This window comes from Canis lupus, chromosome 18, assembly GCF_048164855.1.
Source record: "Canis lupus baileyi chromosome 18, mCanLup2.hap1, whole genome shotgun sequence".
NCBI classification, from domain to species: domain Eukaryota; kingdom Metazoa; phylum Chordata; class Mammalia; order Carnivora; family Canidae; genus Canis; species Canis lupus.
This window is the reverse complement of record NC_132855.1, coordinates 54505388-54527539: the sequence shown is the minus strand read 5'-3', so window position 1 is coordinate 54527539 and position 22152 is coordinate 54505388. Positions and strand designations below refer to the sequence as shown.

At 40.9% G+C, this 22152-nt stretch overlaps 1 protein-coding gene across 2 annotated transcripts in view; it reads left to right on the top strand.

The window, feature by feature from the left end:
- The first annotated feature begins 18943 nt into the window (after positions 1-18943).
- Positions 18944-22152, top strand: part of CEP41 (centrosomal protein 41) — a 55406-nt gene continuing 52197 nt past the window's right edge. Inside the window, exon 1 of one of the 2 annotated variants that reach the window (XM_072784579.1) lies at positions 18944-19265. In XM_072784579.1, coding sequence (XP_072640680.1) covers positions 19233-19265 — 33 coding nt within the window. In that variant the 5' untranslated portion in view covers positions 18944-19232. The remainder of the gene's footprint in view (positions 19266-22152) is intronic. The other variant, XM_072784580.1, reaches the window with a different exon arrangement.

The following is a 22152-nucleotide window of genomic DNA, read 5'->3' as shown; positions in this document are numbered from 1 at the left end:
CTGAATTCCAGACTACCAGATATTATGATATTATTTTAAATGCCCATTTAAAAAGAATAAAGATAAAAACTAAAATGTTTAGTTTTTAGTAAAAACAAGACGTGAAAATAAGAACATAGATGAATATACAAGGGAGGAAAAAAAAAGAAAAAAAAAAAAACAAGGGAGAAAAGTAATCAGTAGAAACTCTCTGAGGAAGCCCAGACATTGGGCTGAAAGGACAAAAATTTAAACTGGATATTACAAATATTTTCAAAGAATGAGAAGAAGCCATATGTAAAGAACTAAAGGGAAGTTTGAGAGTAATGCCTCCTCAGATAGAAAATATTGATAAAGAGGTAGACATTATATTTCTTAAAAAGGAATCAAATAAAAAATTCTGTAGTTGAAAAATACTATAATGGAAATGAAAACACTCAAGGGGCAGGCAGAACAAAGAATTTGCAAATTTGAAAATAGTTCAATTACCTTATCCAGGCTGAAAAATAGAAAGAAAAAAGAACAAAGAAAAATAAAAAAGAATCTTGGAGACCTGTGAGATACCATCAGCAATTCAACAAAAGTTGGCAATTTCAAAAACCCGCTTTTGATAATGGGTAAAACAACTAGACAGATTAGCAAGGAAATAGAAGACAGAAACACTATGAACCAACTAGATCTAACAGATATCTCCAAAAAATTCTACCCGACAACATGAGAAATCACAGCTTTCTCAAATGCACCTGGAACATCCTTCAGGACAGACCATATGTGAGATCATAAAACAAGTCCTAATAAATTTTAAAGGATTGAAACAATACCAAGTATATTCTCTAACCAAAATGGGCTGAAATTAGAAATTGCTAACAGAAGGAAATCTGAGGAAGTCACAAATATTTGGAAATTAAACAACACACTCATAAATAACACCAGGTAAAAGAAAATGTCACAAGGGAAATTAGAAAATATGTGAAATGAATGGAAATAAAACACAGCATACCAAACTTTATGGGATGCAGTGAAAGTAGTGTTCATATGGAAATATATAGCTGTAAATAGCTACACATTGCTTCTTTAAAAAGAAGTTTTCAGGGCGCCTGCATGGCTAAGTCAGTTGGGTGTATACCTTTGGCTCAAGTTGTGAACCCAAGGTCCTGGGATCGAGCCTCACGTCGGGCTCCCTGCTTCTCTGGAAGCCTGCTTCTCCCTCCGCCTACTTGTACTCTCTCTGTCAAATAAATAAATAAAATCTTAAAAAAAAAAAAAAAGTTTTCATGTCAATCATCTAACCTCCATGTTAAAAAAGTAGCAAAGAAGAGCGATCTAAACATAAAGCAAATAGAAAGATAGGGAAAAAAAAGATTACAACTGAAATAAATGAAATAGATAATAGAAAACAACAGATAAATTTAATGAAACCAAAAAGTTGGTTCTTAAAAAAAATCAACAACATTGATAAAATGTTCACTAGACTGACCAAGAAAATAAAGATAGAAGATTCAAATTATTAAAATAAAGAATGAAAGAGGGGACAATACTAGTGGCCTTACAGAAATAAAAATGATTATAAGGAAATTCTATAAACAGTTGTGTGCCAATAAATTAGATAACCTAGATGAAATGCACAAATTTCTAGGAAGACACAAACTCTCAATACTGACTCAAGAAGAAACAGAAATTTTGAAAAGACCTGTAACAAGTAAAGAAATTGAAATAATAACCAAAAACTTCCCACAAAGAAAAGCCCAGAACCAGATGCCTTCAGCAGTGAATTCTATAAATGTTTAAAGAAAAACTAACACTAATCCCTCATAAACTGTTGCAAAACATAGAAGAGAAAGGCACACTTCTCAACTCATTCTAGGAAGCCATTACTAGTCTGATACCAAAACAAGATAAAGATATTACATGAAAAGAAAATTTAAAGCCAATATCCCTTATGAATATAGATGCAAAACACTTCAATCAAATACCAGATCACTGAATCTAGCAATATATAGGAAGGAATATACACTATGACAGAATATAAGGTTCCTTCGACATAAGAAAATCAATGTAACACACTACATCAATAGAATAAAGCACACCACCACATGATCATCTCAACAGACACAGAACAAACATTTGACATTTCATGATAAAAATACTCAACAAATTATAAAATGGAAGGGAACTTCCTCAACCTGATAAATACCATCTACAAGAAACCCACAACTGACAACATACTCAATAGTGAAAGACTGAAAGCTTTTCTCCCTAACATCAGGAACGAGGCAAAGGTGTCTGCTCTTGATGCCTCTCTTCAACATTGTAATGAAGGTTCTAGCCAGGGCAATTAAGCAAGAAAAAAAAGACATCCAGATTAGAAAGGAAAAACTTTTTAAAATTATCGTTCTTTGTAGATGACATGATGTTGTAATAGCAAATCCTAAAACACACACACACACGTAAAATTAGCACTAATAAATGACTTCAACAAGATTACAGGATACAAGATTTAAAAATCAATTGTATCTTTATACACTGGCAAAAAATAAAACTAAGGAAACAATTCCATTTATAAAGAATCCCAAAAATTCAGGGATGAATCTAACAAAGTGCAAGAGTGAAAACCACAAATATATTGTTGAAACAAATTAAAGAGGACCCAAATGGGATCCCTGGGTGGCTCAGCGGTTTGGCGCCTGCCTTTGGCCCAGGTCGTGATCCTGGAGTCCCGGGATCGTGTCCCACGTCGGGCTCCCGGCATGGAGCCTGCTTCTCCCTCCTTCTGTGTCTCTGTCTCTCTCTCTCTCTCTGTCTATCATGAATGAATAAATAAATAAATAAATAAATAAATAAATAAATAAATAAATCTTAAAAAAAAAAAAAAAAGAAGAAGAAGACGACCCAAATAAAAGGAAAGACATCCTGTGTTCATAGGTTAGAAGATTTATTAGAGGGATCCCTGGGTGGCGCAGCGGTTTAGCGCCTGCCTTTGGCCCGGGGCGCGATCCTGGAGACCCGGGATCGAATCCCACTTCAGGCTCTCGGTGCATGGAGCCTGCTTCTCCCTCTGCCTGTGTCTCTGCCTCTCTCTCTCTCTCTCTCTCTCTCTCTCTCTCTCTGTGACTATCATGAATAAATAAAATCTTAAAAAAAAAAAAAGAAGATTTATTAGAGTTAAGATGGCAATACTCTCCAAGTTGATCTATAGATTCAGTGCAATCCCTATCAAAATCCCAAATGCCTTTTTTTTTTTTTTTTTTTGCACAAATTGAAGGTGATCCTATAAGTCAAATGAAAATGCAAGGGGCCTAGAAGATCCAAACAATCTTGAAAAAGAAGAAAAAAGCTGAAAGACTCACACTTCTCAATTTTAAAATTTACCCAAAAAGCTACAGCATTCAAGATTCTGTGTGATTCTGCCATAAAGATAAACATATAGATGAATAAAATGGAATTGAGAGTTCAGAAATAAACTTATATATTTATGGTCAATTGATTTTTGACAAGGGTGCCAAGATGATTCAGTAGGGAAAAGCTGTCCTTTCAACAAATGTTTCTGGGGAAACTGGATACCCATGTGTAAAAGAGCAAATTTGGACACCTACCTCATACCATATATAAAAACTATCAATATGAGTCAAAGAACTAAGTGTAAAAGCTAAAACTGAAAGACTCTTAGGAGGGACCCCTGGGTGGCTCAGCAGTTGAGCATCTGCCTTTGGCTAAGGGTGTGATCCTGGGGTCCGGGGATTGAGTCCCACATCAGGCTCCCTTCAAGGAGCCTGCTTCTCCCTCTGCCTATGTCTCTGCCTCTCTGTGTCTCTCATGAATGAATAAATACAAAATCTTAAAAAAAAAAAAAAAAAAGAAAGAAAAACTCTTAGGAGAAAATATAGGGGTAAATCTTCATGAATTTATATTAGGCATGGTTTTTAAGATACGACACCAAAGGCATAAGCAACAAAAGAAAAAATAGGTAAGCTGGACTTTATCAAACTTTTGTGCTTTAGAGCACACCCATTAAGAAAGTGAAAAAACAATCCACAGAATGTGAGAAAATACTTGCAAATCATACGTATGATAAGAGTCTAGTATCCAGAAGCAGCTCAATAATAAAGAGACAACCTAATTTTTAAATTGGCAAAGAACTTAGACGCTTCTACAAAGATATACAAAATTGCAAGTAAGCACATGAAAAGATGTTCAGGGACGCCTGGGTGGCTCAGCGGTTGAGCCTCTGCCTTTGGCTCAGAGCGTGATCCCAGGGTCTGGGATCGAGTCCCACATCAGGCACCCTGTGTGGAGCCTGCTTCTCCCTCTGACTGTGTTTCTGCCTCTCTCTCCTTGTGTCTCTCGTGAATAAATAAATAAAATCTTAAAAAAAAAAAAAAGAAAAGAAAAGATGTTCAACATCATTAGCTATCAGGGAAATGAACAGCAAAACCAAAATGAGATGCACAGTACAGCGGTTCTAATAGAAAAGATGGACAAAAACTCGCTTTGGCCAGGATGTGGAGAAATTGGAACCCTCACACATTGCTGGTCAGAATGTAAAAAGGTGTAGTCCTTTTGAGAAACAGTTTGGCATTTCCTCCAAATGTAAGCTATGTGACCAACAATTCTACTCCTAGGTATATATATTCAGGAGAACTGAAAACATATGTTCACACAAAAACTTTTATACAGTGTTAATAGCAGCATTATTCATAACAGCCAAAATGTTAACACAACCCTAAAGTCCATCCATTATTAACAGATAAATAAAATGGGGTATATCCATATAATGTAATATGATTTCAGTCATAAAATGGAATGAAGTACTAATATATGCTACAATGTAAATGAACTTTGAAAACATTATGCTACGTGAATGAAGCCAGATACAAAAAGACCACATACGTATGATTCCACATATATGCAATATTCATAATAGGCAAATCCAGAGACAGAAAGTAGTTTGTTGCTTGCCAGAGGTGGGGAAAGAGGGAGAGGATGCTGATTACTAGCAAGTATGGGGCTTCTTTTGGGGGTGATAAAGCTGTTTTGGAACTACACAGTGATGATTGATGATAGTGGCACAACCCTGTGAATATAGCAAAATCCTCTGAATTGGATACTCTAAAAGCATGAATTTTATGATATGTGAATTATATCTCAATAAAAAAATCTCAGAAAAAGTATCATATCTCAATACCCACATTAACATCTTTATGGATCTTTTTCTATGATTATAGGTAGTATGTAATATTTTAGCCAAAACGACATATCACTAACTATATATACTCTTTGAAACCTTCTTTTCAGTGGACTATCTTGCTGTTTCTGAAAGCTTCATTTCATCCAATACTTGATCCATATCAAAATGTCTCCATTTATTTAAAAAATATTCTCTATAGCTGGTTTGCCCAAATCAGTATCCTGCCCAAGATCATATATCACATCTTGTTGTGATGTCCCTTAAGTCTCTTTGAACATGGCACAGTCCCTTTTCTGTGACACTGGCTGTCAAAGAGGCCAGGTCAGTTGTCTTGCAGAATATCCTACCCTCTGGATTTGTCTGACTTCTTCCTCGTAATATTGTTCAGCTTGTTCTTCCATCTCCTGCTCTTCATATAAAGTAAAAGTTATATCTCAAATATATTTTGAAGTTAATTATATTTGGCTAGAACAGATCATAGGTTATATTGTATACTCCATATTGAGTCACATCAGAGGACACATAATATCTGGTTGAGTGTCTATTAGTAACACTAAGATTGATCCCAGGATATGAGAGTGATGACAGCCTGACTCCTTCATTGCACCTTTTTTTTTTTCACCTTGCCACTGGAAGGCTTCCTGTGATATATTGCTTCTGCACTACACATGTCTCAGCTCCCCAAATAACCATTCACCAAACACTTTTTTTTAACACCAATTGAAGCTCTTTGCCTGAATCCATATTTTCATTAGAGTTTCCAAAATATTGTTTTCCTTATTGTAGAAATCCTTCTACACTTATCTGCTGGCATCCTTCTGGTGGGGTTTTTCCTCATCAGCTAGGTTAACTAGTACCCTGAAATATAGTTCCTACTAGAAAGGAAAGATAAATGCTTAATTCCTTCTATTTAATTATAAATGTTCAGGGTTTTTTGTTTTTGTTTTGTTTTTCTTAGAGTAGGGTTCACCAATCCCATCTTCCATCCTCTACCTTCTATGGATCTTCCTTTCAGCCTGAAAATGTATTCAAGGCCTCTCTCTGGGCCAGGGTTGGTCCATTTGGCATTTCCTACAGCAATGCCATTTACTTAGCCCCAAACTTTTCCTAGAACTCAAATCAGCCCATTGAAACAAAGCATGCCACAGAATATCTACCAGAATCATTAGTTGAGGCTTTAGGTTTTACAGAAATTGTCCAGGTATGCCTTTCAACAAGACTAACTAAACCAGGTAGAGTCTGGTCTCCTTCTTCCATTCTTATTGTACTTGAGCCCTTGTCAGGGCAAGCCCTTGACAGACCTATCTCAACTCTAATCATGTTCTCTGAAAGTAGTCCGCCTAATCCTCAGCTTTTGGAAATGATTATTAAGGTAAATAAACACATGGGCTGGGAACTATGGTATGGGAAGATAAGAACTGTATCAGCAGGAGAGGCCGGATTTCTGAAGAGAGAAAATCCTGAGGAAAGACCCTGCATATCAGCATAGATTGAAAGTCCAAAGCCCACCCGCCCCCCCACACACACACACCTTTTTTCTTTGATGAGGAAGACATAAGTCTGAAGCAAGATGGGCTCAAATCTGGTGGAACTGTGGCTGATTTGAGATACTTTGTCCTCAGCCTGTGCTGAGTGAAGGTACAAACAAAGGGGAACAGGACCTCACTGGCAGCCTCAGTGAGAGCTGGGAGAATGAGCACCTCTGCAGCCCCTGGGGTATATGAACTGACTGATGTATAAACCAGAACACCAGTGCATTCATATACAAAGAGGACAGTCCTTGCCAAATGGACCAGATGTTCATGTTGACTGGTCAGCGCATTCTCTCCTGTTGGAAAATCTACATGGAAAGCCAAATTATAATCCAGAGGTTGTTTGTGAGCATGAAATCAGAACAAAGGCGGGGGTGGGGGGGTGGGGATTGGATGAGCTCTGTGGCATCCATAGGGATAGAGGGTGGATTGCATATTTGTGTCTAACGGTCAAAAAACAACTCTTTCCCTTGACAGGGCTGGAGACATAATGACAAATGTTTGTTCCTTGGCTCTGCTTTTCAGCACTCCCTACAGACCACCCCCCTTCTGCTCACATATTCTTTCTTCAGCTGTTAAGGCCATTGATTATGTTACAGTTTTCCTCCACATTCCGTCATGCCTTGATTAAATTTCCAGGCGCTGCTACATCCTGTTTCTTAGGATGACATTTGCAGACATTTATTCGCATCCATTGTATGTGGATTTCACTAGTTTAACAATCACAGAGTAATATTTATTATCAGTTTGGGGCATACTTCTCAATTACTCCCTATATGTTGATACACTAGACACCAGAAAAAAAGGTAAAAATGAAGGAGACTTCTCATGTTTTGGGTTTCTGTGTATCTCCATGAGCATTGTCACAGAATTTGATTCATTTGACAATACTTACTGTTTGCCTATCATATGCCAGGTACCATAGCAGGCAATAGGAATTTAAAAAATAGGATATGGCATCCCTGCCTTCAAGGAGCTGACAAGGTAGTAAAGGAGGCAGGCAAGGAAATCACCCATCATAGCACAGTATGATAGATACAGGGTGCCAAGGAGGCATTTAGAAAGAGCACTTCTTGAAGTCTAGGATGGGGGTAGGGTTAAGAGAAAGCTTTCAGAAAGGGATAGTTTCTGTCTTTATCCCAAAGGAAGAGTAAAGAGTGAGAAAAGGACTTTTCAAACAGAAAGAACAGACACAAAGACTCACAGGCAAGAGACAACGTGGCATATTTGAAGCTATTCTGTACTTAAGAATGGCTAAAACACTTCCTATGGTAAGAGATTGGGATGAGATGTAGGCAGAGGACAGAATTTCAAAGGTCTTGCTTGTCATCCAAAGAATATGGACTTTGAGATGATAAAACTATGGAGACTCACTGAAGGGCTTTAAAGTCTAGTTTGTCTAAAATTAATATAGCCAGTCCAGCTTTTGCTTTGTTTCATTCTTACTGTGAATAAAATATACATAACAGGAAGCATATCATTTTAAACATTTTTAAGTATGTATAGACCATATCTTGTTTATTCATTAGTTGATGGACACTTGGGTTGTTTCCACCTTTTGGCTAGTGTTAATAATGCTAGTATGACCACTGGTATACAAATATCAGTTTGAGTCCCTATTTTCAATTCTTTGGGGTATATATCTAGGAATGGAATTCATGAGTCATATGTAGCTCTATGTTTACATTTTTGAGGAACCACCACACTGTTTTCCCACAGCAACTGCACCAGTTTTTACACTCCCACCAACACAAGACTTCTAATTTCTCCATGTCCTAACCAAGACGTCTTGTCTTGTCTTCTTTCTTTCAATAGTAGCCATTCTGCTGGGTTTGAAGTAGTAATTCATTGTAGTTTTGATTTGCATTTCTCTATTGACTATTGATCTTCAGCATCTTTTCATATGTTTATTGACCACCTGCAATCTTTGGAGAAATGTCTATTCAAGACTTTGTCCCTTTTTAATTATTTGTTTTGTTGTTGTTGAGTTATAGGAGTTCTTTATATATTCTGGATATTACTCCCTTATCAGATATGATTTGCAAATATTTCTTCCCATTCTGTAAGTTATCTTTTCACTCTCTTGACAGTGATCTTTATTTTTTTTTTTAATTTTTATTTACTTATGATAGTCACACACAGAGAGAGAGAGAGAGGCAGAGACACAGGCAGAGAGAGAAGCAGGCTTTATGCACTGGGAGCCCGACGCGGGATTCGATCCCGGGACTCCAGGATCGCGCCCTGGGCCAAAGGCAGGCGCCAAACCGCTGCGCCACCCAGGGATCCCTTGACAGTGATCTTTAAAGCACATTTTTAGGGCAGCCCCAGTGGCCCAGAGGTTTGGTGCCGCCTTCGGCCCGGGGTATGTACCTGGAGACCCGGGATCGAGTCCCACGTCAGGCTCCCTGCATGGAGCCTACTTCTCTCCCTTTCCCTCTGCCTGTGTCTCTGCCTCTCTCTCTCTCTCTCTCTGTGTCTATCATGAATGAATAAATAAAATCTTTAAAAAAAAAAAAACACATTTAAAATTTTGAAGTCCAACTTACTATTTTTTATTTTGTTGACTGAGCTTCTGGTGGCATATTTAGGAAATCACTGCAAATTCCAAGGTCATGAAGATATCCCCCCATATTTTCTTCTAAGAGTTTTATTGTTTTTTAATTTTTTAAAAAAGATTTTATTTATTTATTCATGAAAGACACACACACAGAAAGGCAGAGACACAGGCAGAGGGAGAAGCATGGAATAGGCTCCATGCAGGGAGCCTAATGTGGGACTTGATCCAGGGACCCCAGGATCATGCACTGAGCCGAAGGCAGATGCCCAACTACTGAGCCACCCAGGCATCCCTCTTCTTTTTTTTTTTTTTTTAGGTGTCCCTCTTCTAAGAGTTTTACAGTTTTGGCTCTTCCATTTAGGTCTTTGATTCATTTTGAGTTCATTTTTGCATATGGTGTTAAGTTTCAACTTCATTCTTTTGTATATAGATCTTGAGTTTTCACAGCAGCATTTGTTGAACAAACTTTCCTTTCTATTTACTTTTAACCAATGGGTATTTTTATATTTAAAGTAGATCTACATTTCTTGTAGATAAAAAATAGTTGGTTTTCTTTATCTAATCTGACAATCTTTGCCTTTTAACTGCAGTGTTCGTACCAGGGGTTGGTAAACTTTTTTCTGTAAAGGGCCAGTTAGTAAATATTTTAGGCTTTGTAAGTCATCCAGGCTCTGTTGCAGCTGCTTAACTCTGCCATTGTAGTGATAAAGAAGCCAGAAAATACCTACATTAGTGGATGAGATTGTGATTCCATAAAGCTTATTTTATAAAAACAGGCAGCAGGCTAGATTTGAGCTGAGGGTCATAATTTATTGACCCCTTGTTTTAGACCATTTATATTTATTTTAACAATTGACATGGTGGGCAGCCCCAGTGGCGCAGCGGTTTAGCGCCTCCTGCAGCCCAGGGTGTGATCCTGGAAACCTGGGATCGAGTCCCACATCAGGCTCCTTGCATGGAGCCTGCTTCTCCCTCTGCCTGTGTCTCTGCCTCTCTCTCTCTCTGTGTTTCTCATGAATAAATAAATAAATAATTCTGAAAAAAAAAAAAAGAAAGAAACATCTCTCTAAAAAAAAAAAAAAAAAAAAAAAAAAAAACAATTGACATGGTTGGATTTAAACCTAACATCTTCCTATGCATTTCCTATTTGTCCCAGTTAGTTTTCAGTCTTCTTTTTTCTGCCTTCTTCGGAATAACTATTTTTATTATCTACTTTATCTCCACTATGGGCTGTTAGGCTACAGTTCTTTTTTCTTAGTGGTTGCTCTAGAGTTTACAATATATATCTTAAACTTATTACAGTCTACCTTGAAATAATGAAGCACTTCATGAATAGTTTAAGAACCTTACAACAGTACACCTCAACCTTCTCTTTCCCAACATTCGTGCTATTATTGTCATACCTTTTAATTCTACATGTTATAAATCTCATAATACATTGTTACTATGTGTACTTAGTAAATTTTCTTTTAAAGAAAACAAAAAGGAAAATATTTTTTATATTTATTCTCATTTTATCATTTCTATTGCTGTTCATTTGTATATGTCCAAATTTTCACTAGTACTGTATGTACTCTTTCTGCCAGAGAACTTCCTTTAACATTTTTGTAATACATACAGGTTTATTGGCAATGAATTCCTTCAATTTTCATTTTTGTGAAAAAGTCTTCATTATTTTCATTGATAAAAGGTATTTGCACTGAGTATAGAATTCCAGAAAAAGATGATTTCTTTTTCCCTTTCTATATTTAATGTTCCTGTACTGTCTTCTACTTTGTATAGTTATTGGCAAGAAGTTTGCTGTAATCTCATCTTTCTTCTTCTGTATGTAATATTTCTTTTTTCTCTGGCTGTCTTTGAGATTTTTCTCCTGAAAGAGGAAAAATATTTGGGTTTGTTTTAGCTTTTTTTTCCATAGTCAATCCACCAGACTGACTATGATGTGTCTATAAGTGGATTTTATATTGATTTTGGTTTGGGGTATTTACATTGCCTGAGATTCTCTGAGCTTCTTGGAACTGTAGTGTCGTCCTTCATTAGTTTAAAAAAAAACTATTAGCCATTTTATTTTATTTTATTTTTTTTTAAAGATTTATTTATTTATTTATTCATGATAGACAGAGAGAGAGAGAGAGGAAGAGACACAGGAGGAGGGAGAAGCAGGCTCCATGCAGGGAGCCTGATGCGGGACTCGATCCCAGGACTCCAGGATCGCGCCCTGGGCCAAAGGCAGGCACCAAACCGCTGAGCCACCCAGGGATCCCGCCATTTTATTTTAAAATATTTATTTTGCCCTATTGTTTATCTTCTTGATATAGTCCCACAGTTTTTAAATTCTATCTTCCGTACCCGCTATCCTCACCTTTTCCTCTGTGTTTCATTTTGGATAAGTACTATCTTTAAGTTCAAGGAGACTTTCATCAGCAGTTATCTAGTCTGCTCGTGAGCACACTATAAGAATTATTCATCTTTGATATTGTATTTTTTTTCTCTCTCACATTTCCTTTTTATAGTTTCCATTTTTCTGCCCCAATTCCCCATATATTCGCACATTTTCTACTTTTTCCACTAGACCTATATTAGTCATAGTTATTTAGAAGTTCCTGTCTGATAGATCCTTATTGATGAGATCTGGTTCTGTTGATTGTTTTCCTTCTTGATGATAAGTTCTCTCTCTCTCATTTTTCTTTCCTTTTTATGTTGTCATAATTTGTTATTGAATGTGGAACATTATTTGTAGACATCAGGAGAGACGGGAGGAAATAATATTTATGCTTGGAAGTGGACTTGCCTCTTCTGCTAGGCCATTATTGGGGGGCAAGGAGGTGAGTTAATCTAGTCAGTAATTGAGCTGGTTTGAGTTTAGTTGTTGTTATCCTTACCCTCAGAGCACTTTGTGCTTAGTGTGAATAGGTTGCTGGAGGATTTTTCTCAATACCCTACTTTATCTTTGGCTTTCAATAGTACCTGCATATTTGCACCATTCAGTGAGGTTCCTCTCCACAGTTGCCTCCTCCTCATTACTGCTTGTTGCTATGCTGTGATGGGAGGCAAGTTGTGATCATTGATTCTCCTGGTCCAGCCTCAGTCTGAGGCAAGTCCTGTGTCTCTTGGCCTGGGGAGTAGGACTTTTTCAATGTTACTCCCCTACTCCTCTCTCCTCCCCTATAGTAACCAAACTCTGTCTTGTATTTTTGGTGGGCCTTGGGCAAGAAAAAGGTACCTGTTTCTCATCCAGTGGTAGTCTACCTCTGCTTCATATTGGTGCAGGTTCTTGGACCCAAGAGGTTTTCATGATCACTCCCCCTCCCCCCACTTTCCACCCTACCACAGAACCACAGCTTTTGCTTCTACCCTTCCCCCTGAAGTAAAAGATATTTTCTGGGTTCTTGAGAGTGAGAGGGATGGTTTCCTGCCCTCCCCCAGATGCAGTCAGATTTGCTTCTATCCCTTCTCTGGTGACCTTGGGGACAGGAGGGTCTGCTTTCCCTCCCCTAGTGACTTAAGACCTTTTGGCTCTAATAAAAAATAAGTCATAAGACACAAGTGATTTGTGCCTGTCCCCTACAGCAGGCAGTCACCTCTTATAAACCTGCACCACCAAGTGGGGAGGGCTCTCTCTGGTCTCCTTTTTCTCCCACTTCTTTCTTTTGAGCACCCAATGGACGTACCTGGACAATACCTTGCAAGTGAATATAAACCTCCCTTGTGTCTGTGACTCTGAACCAACATAAATATACAGAGAGATATAGATATAAATGCATATTTATACCTATCTACCTGCGAGAGAGGAAAAGAGATTTAAGGAATTGGTTCATGTAATAACGGAAGCTGATAAGTCCAAAACCCGCAGAGTAGGCCAGCAGGCTGGAGACCTAGCTGTAGTCTAAAGGCAATCTGTTGGGAGAATTCCCTCTTCCTCAGAGAATTTCAGTCTTTTTCTCTTAAAGTCTTCAACTTATTGAAAGGCCCACCATATGATAATAATCTGTTTTATTCAAAGTCTACTGACTTAAATGTTAATCTCATCTATTGCGCTACTGGATTGGATCAGTGGGTTTAGCATCTGACTTGATTTTGGCTCAGGTCATGAACTCAGGGTCATGAGATTGAGTCCCCCCTCAGGTACCATGCTCAGCCCAGAGCACGTCTGAGATTCTCTCTCCCTCTCCCTCTGCCACTCCCCCAGCTCACACACATGCACACAGGCACTCACTCACTCGATCAATAAATAAAGTTTTTTTTTTTAATGTTAATCTCATCTAAAAAGTACCTACAGAAAGATCTAGAATAGTGCTTCACCAAATATCTGGGTATTGTGCCTAGCCAAGTTGATGCATAAAATTAACCATCACAGGCTCCCAGTTATTTTAAACTGATCCACTAGCTCAAATCCAGCCTTTAGAAATTAGTGAAAATTTAGTTTGATTTCTTCATATTCACATCTATGGCAGTCACCTTTTCTCCAGTGCTCTGCCAAATGAGAAATAGTTTGTATGTCTCTTTTTTCCTCAGTACAGTTTGCCACTTTTTGGCATTTGGTTATGTGGCTGCCTTGTGATCTCAGTTCATACATTCAAGAAAATGTATGGATTTTATAGATTATTCATTCTTACTGATAGGAAAGGAGTGATGTTCTTTGCAACTTTCTACATTCTAAATTAAAGTAGAACTCTTACCTCTGTTTGTTTGCTTTTACCATGGGTATGATCTTGATTATTTAAAAACCATGAAGGATAGGAATTATATTTGCAGAGTCTAGCACAGGGGTTGTATGTTGATAGCCTATGGATTTCACTTGAAAACCAAGGTTTCTATATTAATCTGGAAAATGTGACTATCTGACATACAATCCACATTCACTGACCTTTCCACAGAGCATGGGGTCTCTAGCTGTCTGCTGTACCCAGAGTGGCAACGGTACCTCCACACTGACTCCTCCCCGATCCCCTTGGGGCAGACCATTCTGAGATCCAGGTTGGCTCCTCAGAGTCCTCTTGGATCTGGAGCTGTGGCAGAGCATTATTCTATATAAATCCCAAGACAGAAGCAGAATGTGGCATGTGACAACTGAATGCCCTGGGATGGGATCACAGCAGGTAAACGAAGTCTTGGGTCTGCCTGGGAGGGGACATCATACATCCTTCCTACAACAACTTGACATTCTATGTGGCACTCAGAAGTGGCTGCAGAACTGCACACGTGGGAATGCCAACCCCATTATGTAAGCAACCAGGATGCCAATTTTTTGTTTCACCAGAAGGCAATGTAACCAGTGGTGATCCCAAAGAAATCTTGGTGGAGGGTATTACTTTCCTGGGAGGGGCTGTAGGGATGGCTGATGCCTCTGGGCCCGGCCAAGCACTTCAACTCTGGCCTAAGCTGGGCACAGGTAAGGGTCAGCCCTCCACTCAGAGGCTGGTGTGCTACTACTTCCTTGGGCACTCTACCACCAGACAGAGTGACACTAAATTGTTACCAGGACTTCGGGGAATTTATCACAGAGTGGGGCCTGTGGATTTGCGGGTTTGCAGCAGCAGGTGCTGATCCATTTCTTAGGGAAAAGGAAAGAAACCCAAGACTGGACTGGATTGGGCAGAATTGCTTTCCTTAAGTACCTAGAAGCCCTTTATTTAGGGAAGAAAAGTAAATGAAGCCAAGGAAGGGAGCTAAGGCCCATATCTGAGAAGCAATTTCATGAGACAGATCTGAAGGGGGAGGTGCTGGGCTCTGAACAGCAAAGAAGGCTGAGAGCTAAGGGTGAGGGGGATGGAGAAGTAGTTGGATGGTATGAGGCTCTATTCAGGCTGTGCAGATTCAGGCTGAAGGTGGGTCCAGAGAGTTTTAGGCTCAGGAGAGAATCAGACTGCAACACCAAAACAACCACGTAGTTCCCCAGGAAGGGAGGCTCAAGGGGGAAGGGACTGACCAAGCACAGCAGTACCTAAAACATGAGCTACTCTTAAGCCAGCCACACTTAACCTATCTGGGACTCCCACCAACTCAGTAGAAACTAAAAGCTTTTTGGAACACCTACAGGGTTAAAAAAGAAGACATCAAACAAATGGAAGTTCATAAGAGCACTTCTAACTTCATGAAAAATAAGATTAATCAGTGGAAGTAGGAACTTTCAAAGAAAAGAATCAGAACTTCTTCTCTTACAAACAAAGCTTGAACCTCTTAGCAATCAGGACTCTGATTGCAAGGATCTGACTCAAGTGCCTGGAGGGTCTTTTACTGCCAAGCACGGGAGAGCTGCTGCACTTCACAGAGCAGAAAGGAACAGAATACAGCTCAGGTCTGAATTAGCCCAGACAAAGGCCACAGACCATTTTTCGGGCTGAAATCAGAATCAGGCGCTTTTTTTGTTTGTTTGTTTCTTAGGAGCAGAAGGTTTTTGTCAAAGTATAAAATTAATTCAAAGTCACTGAGGAAATGTGCAAGATACATAAAAGTATAAAGAATTTTAAAAATCCACATACCATCATCCAGAGATGGCTTACATTTACATTTTTTCCCCAATTTTTTTCTGTGGGTACCTGTATGTTTCTCCACACAAATCACGGTTATATTAAGTAAAAAAGTGTTTCCAGCTCTTCTCTTTTACTGTATCAGGAACAGTTCTCCATTGCCTTAATTATTCCTTGAAATTTGCTTTTCAATGGTTCCATAATATTACTTTTTATGGATATGCTCTAACTTATTTTAATCATTTTTAAACCGATGATGAATTAAGTTGTTTCGACTTCTCGTCATTTTAAATAAGATTCCAGTAAACGCGGGATCCCTGGTGGCTCAGCAGTTTAGCGCTGCCTTCAGCCCAGGGTGTGATCCTGGAGACCCAGGATCAAGTCCCACGTCAGGCTCCCTGCATGGAGCCTGCTTCTCCTTCTGCCTATGTCTCTGCCTCTCTCTCTCTCTGTGTCTCTCATAAATAAATAAATAAATAAATAAATAAATAAATAAATAAATAAATAAATAAATAAATAAAATCTTTAAAAAAAAAGATTCCAGTAAATGTCTATGGGTGTAATCTTTGTGTATCTCTCTGATTATTTTGTTAGAAGAAATTCTTTGAATATTAAGATTTGAGTGCTTCTTGATACCCACTGTCAAATTACTTTTCAAAATGGTTATACTCCTTTTAGTCACACTAATAATGTTTGAGCACGCTTGTCTCATGCATTAGCCAATATTGAGCATTATCACTTAAAAAAGAAAGAAAATAAAAACTTTTGTCCATTTGTTAGTTGAAAAATGAGATCTAGCTGCATGGTTTTATATTTTCATTATTAGTTGGACATTTCTTTTTTTTTTTTAATTTTTTTTTTTTTTTTTATTTATGATAGTCACAGAGAGAGAGAGAGAGAGACAGGCAGAGGGAGAAGCAGGCTCCATGCACCGGGAGCCCGACGTGGGATTCGATCCCGGGTCTCCAGGATCGAGCCCTGGGCCAAAGGCAGGCGCTAAACCACTGCGCCACCCAGGGATCCCTAGTTGGACATTTCTTCATATGTTTATTAAGTGCTTTTCTTCTATGAATTATCTTTGACATTTATCTATTTTCCATATTAGAAGTAAGCACCTTGCTTTAATTATGATGCAATTTTGCTATACATCCAAAAGGAATTTTGAAGCGAATTTCATTATATTAAAAGCCTTTTGATTTGTAGCTTTAAGATTTCTAAGGATTCCACTGAGGCAAAATGAGAGGTTCTTCTACAGCAGAACCTCTCAAGGTGTGGTCCTTGGACTCTGCATCAAAATCAAGGAGTCAGAGTGGGAGAATACGTATTTAAATGACAGAATCCGGGATCCCTGGGTGGCGCAGCGGTTTGGCGCCTGCCTTTGGCCCAGGGCGCGATCCTGGAGACCCGGGATCGAATCCCACGTCAGGCTCCCGGTGCATGGAGCCTGCTTCTCCCTCTGCCTGTGTCTCTGCCTCTCTCTCTCTCTCTCTCTGTGACTATCATGCATAAATAAATAAAATCTTTAAAAAAAAAAAAATTAAATGACAGAATCCTAAACCCTCACCATAGACACACAGAATCAGCAACCGTTCCCTAGACCCAAGAACCCACATTTTCTATCTCTGTGCATGCTTCACATGCAGCCCAAATTTGACAACTGAAATGAGTACCAAGGCAAATAAAGCTGGTATTCCCATCCCCTCTTGGGAAAAAGGGAGATGATCACACAGAGAAGTGAGCCCAAACATTGAAGAAGGGAAGTTGAGCTTCCTACTCCAATAGGTGTTGGGTCTTATACTTTCTGTTCTTTTGATTTATTGACCTCCATTGTTAATGCATTATCATTCATCTACTTGGTCCCCTAAGCTAGAAATTATAGCCATCTTTGATGCCTTCCAATTCTTTGCACTCCTTACTTCCTCACATGTATATAACTGCTCCTTTGACCTACAGATGTCTTTAGGACTCTGCCTCTCTTTCTTACCATCATATAGTTTAGTCCCTATTCTCACTCTCTTCTCTGTCCTTTCTTCTTTATTCTCTCCATAAATTCCATCATCATCCCACCTCCACATTGCACCAGTAAGCATTCATTTTGAGTAGTGATGTGTCCAGAAGCCTCTGCATAGTAAGATATCCTCCCCACTGCCCCCTTCTCATTTTTTTGCAGCCCCTAAACTCTCCCTCATTGTAATGGAGGGGCGAAAAGCTGGGAATTTTAGAGTGGTTAAAGAACTGGAGAACCCTAAGGAATTTCAGACAAACTCGGTGGTTATTAATGTGCAAGCGACAGCTGTGTCCAGTTTAAGCTCCTGGCGGTCAAGCAAGACGATTTAAGGTGTGGTCCTACGGGTGGGATGCTGGAGGGTGTGAGAGGACACGGGCATGCAAGGCCATGTTGTTGAATGGGTCCTCTGCACAGACCCGAAGTTGCTCAGCTGCATGCTATTATCCACAAGCTGAGAGCCAGTGAATATGAACAGTTCAGAGTAACCTTTCCCCATTCCTGGAAAAACAACTTAGAGTAAAGGACAAAGGGTTATTGTGTTGTTCTCCCATGTAAAGGTAAATAATAATTTTGACGGATTTGGTGGGACATTTTGAAGCCAAAGTCAAACTGTGTGTGTGATTGTTTTGTAAAGGTGCTAGGACTTAATTTTCAGATCTGGAATAAGAACAGGTGGCAGCTGATGGCAGGAGTCACAATGGTTTCCATGACAACGGGACTGGTTCTTAGTCATCCTCCCATCCTCCACACAACCTACTGCAGCTTTTCTCATAAGGTGCTTATTAAATATTTGTTAAATGAATGATGAATCACAGAATGGTGCGTGCGCTTTGCAATTAAGGCTGCCGTTCTCTAGCTAGCTAAAAAGCTTTTGAAACTACAATAATTACTGTATTTACGCATGGTATTTTGCACAATTTGCATATTAACTTAACCCGAAAATAATAAACTCTAGATTCCCCTTCCCGCGGAACCACCCTGTCTCCTATCTTCTCCCTATTGTAGGAAGTAGCCCAGGCGTTTGCTTAAGATGACCTTAGGAGGGGAGGAGGGTGCCGTGGGTCACACATTTGCTCGCACACTGATTGCAATTCTTGTCTCCCCCGCCCCCCCGCCGAGTCCCCCTCCATCGCCTCCAGCTCTCCGGCCCTTCCCCCTCCCTGGGGCCTGCGCACCGGTTCCCGCGCAGGCGCCAGCCGGCCCCTCCCCCGCGCCCCTCTTCCCGCGCTCGGGCAGCAGCCCGCCGGGCCCCGCCGCGAGCACCAGAGGCTTCAGGAGCCGGCGTCCCCCCCGTTGCCCGTGGCAACCATTGAGCGGCGTCTCGCTCGCCCTTGACCCTGCAGTGGGAGAGTAAACAGGGCCTCCATTGGCCAGCCGGAGAAGGGAGGCCAATCGGAGCAGAGCTTGTAAGGAGGCGGCCGGGAGAGGCGGTGGGGGTAGGAAGCTAGGGTTAGAGGCTACCGGCGAGGCTCGAAGCCCAGCGCGGTCGGCCGGAGCCAGCATGTCTGTCCGGAGGCACATTGGGAATCCTGAGGTGAGGGCCCGGCCCGGCCCGCGCAGCCGGAGGGGGCGGGCGCACCGGAAAAGGCTCCACGTGGGCAGGGAAGGGCCGCCGGCGACTTCCGCCGGCCGGAAGGCGGGAAGCGGCGGGCGTGAGGAGGGGTCCGGGGAGCCGCGGGAGGCGGGGCGGGCCCGGGGCCTCGGGGCGAGGCGGCGGTCGCGTGGCGAGGGGCCGCCCCCGCACGTGCTTGCTGGGCGCCGCGCCGGCCGCCGAAGGCAGCCCCTTCCCTCAGGGCGCGCTCAGTCCAGGCGGGCGGTTGCGCCGCCCCCGCGGGCTCAAGGAGCGCGGCCGAGGAGTGGGGAGCCTCCTCACGGGGCTCGGGGGCAGTGGGGACAAGCAGATGGGCCGCCCACAAAGGACGCGCCGTCTGGGCGTGTGACCTCCAGCCCCCCTTCTTCCCCGCCCAGGGCCCTCCCTGCTGCACTCGTGGTCACTTGGTTTCAGCAAAGGTCTGTTGGAGGCCCACGTGGCAGCAGGGGCTGGAAATACACAGTAAGACCAGGCGTTTGTGTGGGAGACTTGGAAACAGTCTGATAGAGCGTGGTTGGGGACCCTAGGAGAGCGGAGGGGAAGGATGGGCCTCCAGGGAGTGAGGGAGGGAGAACAGCATGAACAGAGAGGAGGAGGCGAGGGGCAGTGGACGGCCCGAGTAAAAGTCTGGAAGGGCCTTTCGGGCCTCGCCCAAGTAGTGCCGCCCCCCCCCCCCCCCCGTGCACAAGTGGGGGGAGGGGCAGAGGGAGGAGCCGACGCCCCACCTGGAACGGGGCTCCTGATGCTAGGGGCTCCATCCCAGGACCCCGAGATCATGACCTGCACTGAAGGCAGATGCTTGGCTGACTGGGCCCCCCAGGTCCGCAGTCACTGGCCTTCGTTGCACGCCGTTTCATTCATGGTGGAGGTCGTGAGGCTGAGTTCAGGCTCTGCAGGAAGAAGGCCCTGGTCAAATACAGTCTCTGCCACCAGAGTGGGGGAGCTGGGTGTGGAGAGTGGAGACTCTGCTGGCCTGAATTTGAGAAGCTCTTGACGAGTTTTAAGTAGCTGAGGGAGGTGGTCAGATCTGCATTTTAGGCAGATGGCTGTAGCCAGGTTGTGGCGAAAGGATTTGAGGAGGTTAGGACTGGAAATAGGCAGATTGGTAAGGTGGTATGTATGATACACACCTAAAGTCATGGAACGAGGGACAAAAATGAGAAATACTGAGGCAGTTAAATCATTAAGACTTCAGTGATTCGCTTGCGAAATGGATGACTTAGTTTCCCAGCTTGGGCTGCTGATCAGTGCCGATGCCATTAATGAGATCAGGAATGTAAGAGAAAGAGGAGTGTGGGGGGATAGGAGCAGAGATGCTCTATATGGTCATACTTTTGTGTCCCAGAGGGAGATGTCCAACTTCCTTATTTTAGTGGAGCACAATTTCTAGTAGTTTCTTGGAAAAGAGTGCATGAGAAATAACTCTTTTTTTTTTACTTATGTCTAAAATGTTAGGGATGTCTGAAAATGTTGTTCTACCTTGACATTGATTTGCCTGCAAATTTGATTGAGTGCAGAATTCTTGATTGGACACTATCAGCATTTTGAAAACATTGCATTATAGTCTTCTAGCATCCAGTGTTGCTGTTGAGAAGGCCAAAGCCATGCTATACCTTTGTATGTGATTTGATTTTTTTCGTTTCTGGATGCTTGTAGAATCTTCTCTGTGTTGCCAGTGTTATGTTTCACAAAGGTATTCCGTGCTTTGGGCCTATTTTCACTCTTTGGTGGGCACCAGAAATTCATGTCTTTCTATAATGTGAAATTTTGTTGGATTATTTTGTTGTTAACATCTTTCCTATTTTCTCCATCCCCTGTTTATTGAATTTGTTATATTTCATGTTGCTTCTCTATAAGACTAGTTCTCTTAGTTTCTTAAACTTTGTTTCCCATTTTCCACATCTTTGTCTTTTGCTCTCTTTGGAGATATGTTTATTTAGCTTTATCTTCTAATTCTTCTATTTAACTTCTGACATTGCATTTTTAATTCTTAAAACCTCTGTTTTGGACTCAGGTGTCCTTATTTATTTGAGAGATAGCAGGAGAGAGCATGAGCATGAGTTGGGGGGTGGGATGGGGCAGGAGAGAGGGAAAAGCAAGCTCTCCACTAAGCAGGGAGCCTGATGTGGGGCTTGATCCAAGGATCCCTGAGATCATGACCGGATCCAAAGGCAAGCTTACCGGACTGAGCCACCCAGGTGCTCCTCAGATGTTCTTTTAAAAAAACTTTATTTTGAAATAACTATAGATTCACAGGAAGTTGCAAAAATAGTACAGTTCCATGGTCCTCACCCAGTTTTCCCCATTGATTATATTTTATGTAAGCATAGTACAATAGCAAAGCCATAAAATTGACATTTATATATTGTGTGTATAATTCTAGGTTATTTTTTTCACAAGTGTAGATTTAATATCAAGATTTCACATGTTTGGGTCATAATCAAAATAGAGCTTATTCCATCACCACAAATATTTCCCTCATTCTATCCCTTCCTAGTCATTTCCACTTTCCTCCGCCTCACCAGACTAACCCCTGGCAACCATTAGTGTGTTCTCCATTTCTGTAATTTTGTCATTTGAAAATGTTATATAAATAGAATCATACTATATGTGACCTTTTGAGATTAGCTTTTTTTCCACTCAGAATAATGTCCTTGAGACACATCCAAGTTGTTGCCTATGGCAATCGTTCATTCCTTTTCATTGCTGATTAATATTCTGTGGTATGTATGTACCATATATGGTATGTAACAGTTTGTTTAATCATTCAACTATTATAAGATATTTTGGTTGTTTTCAGTTTCAAGCTGTTATGAATAAAGATACAAAC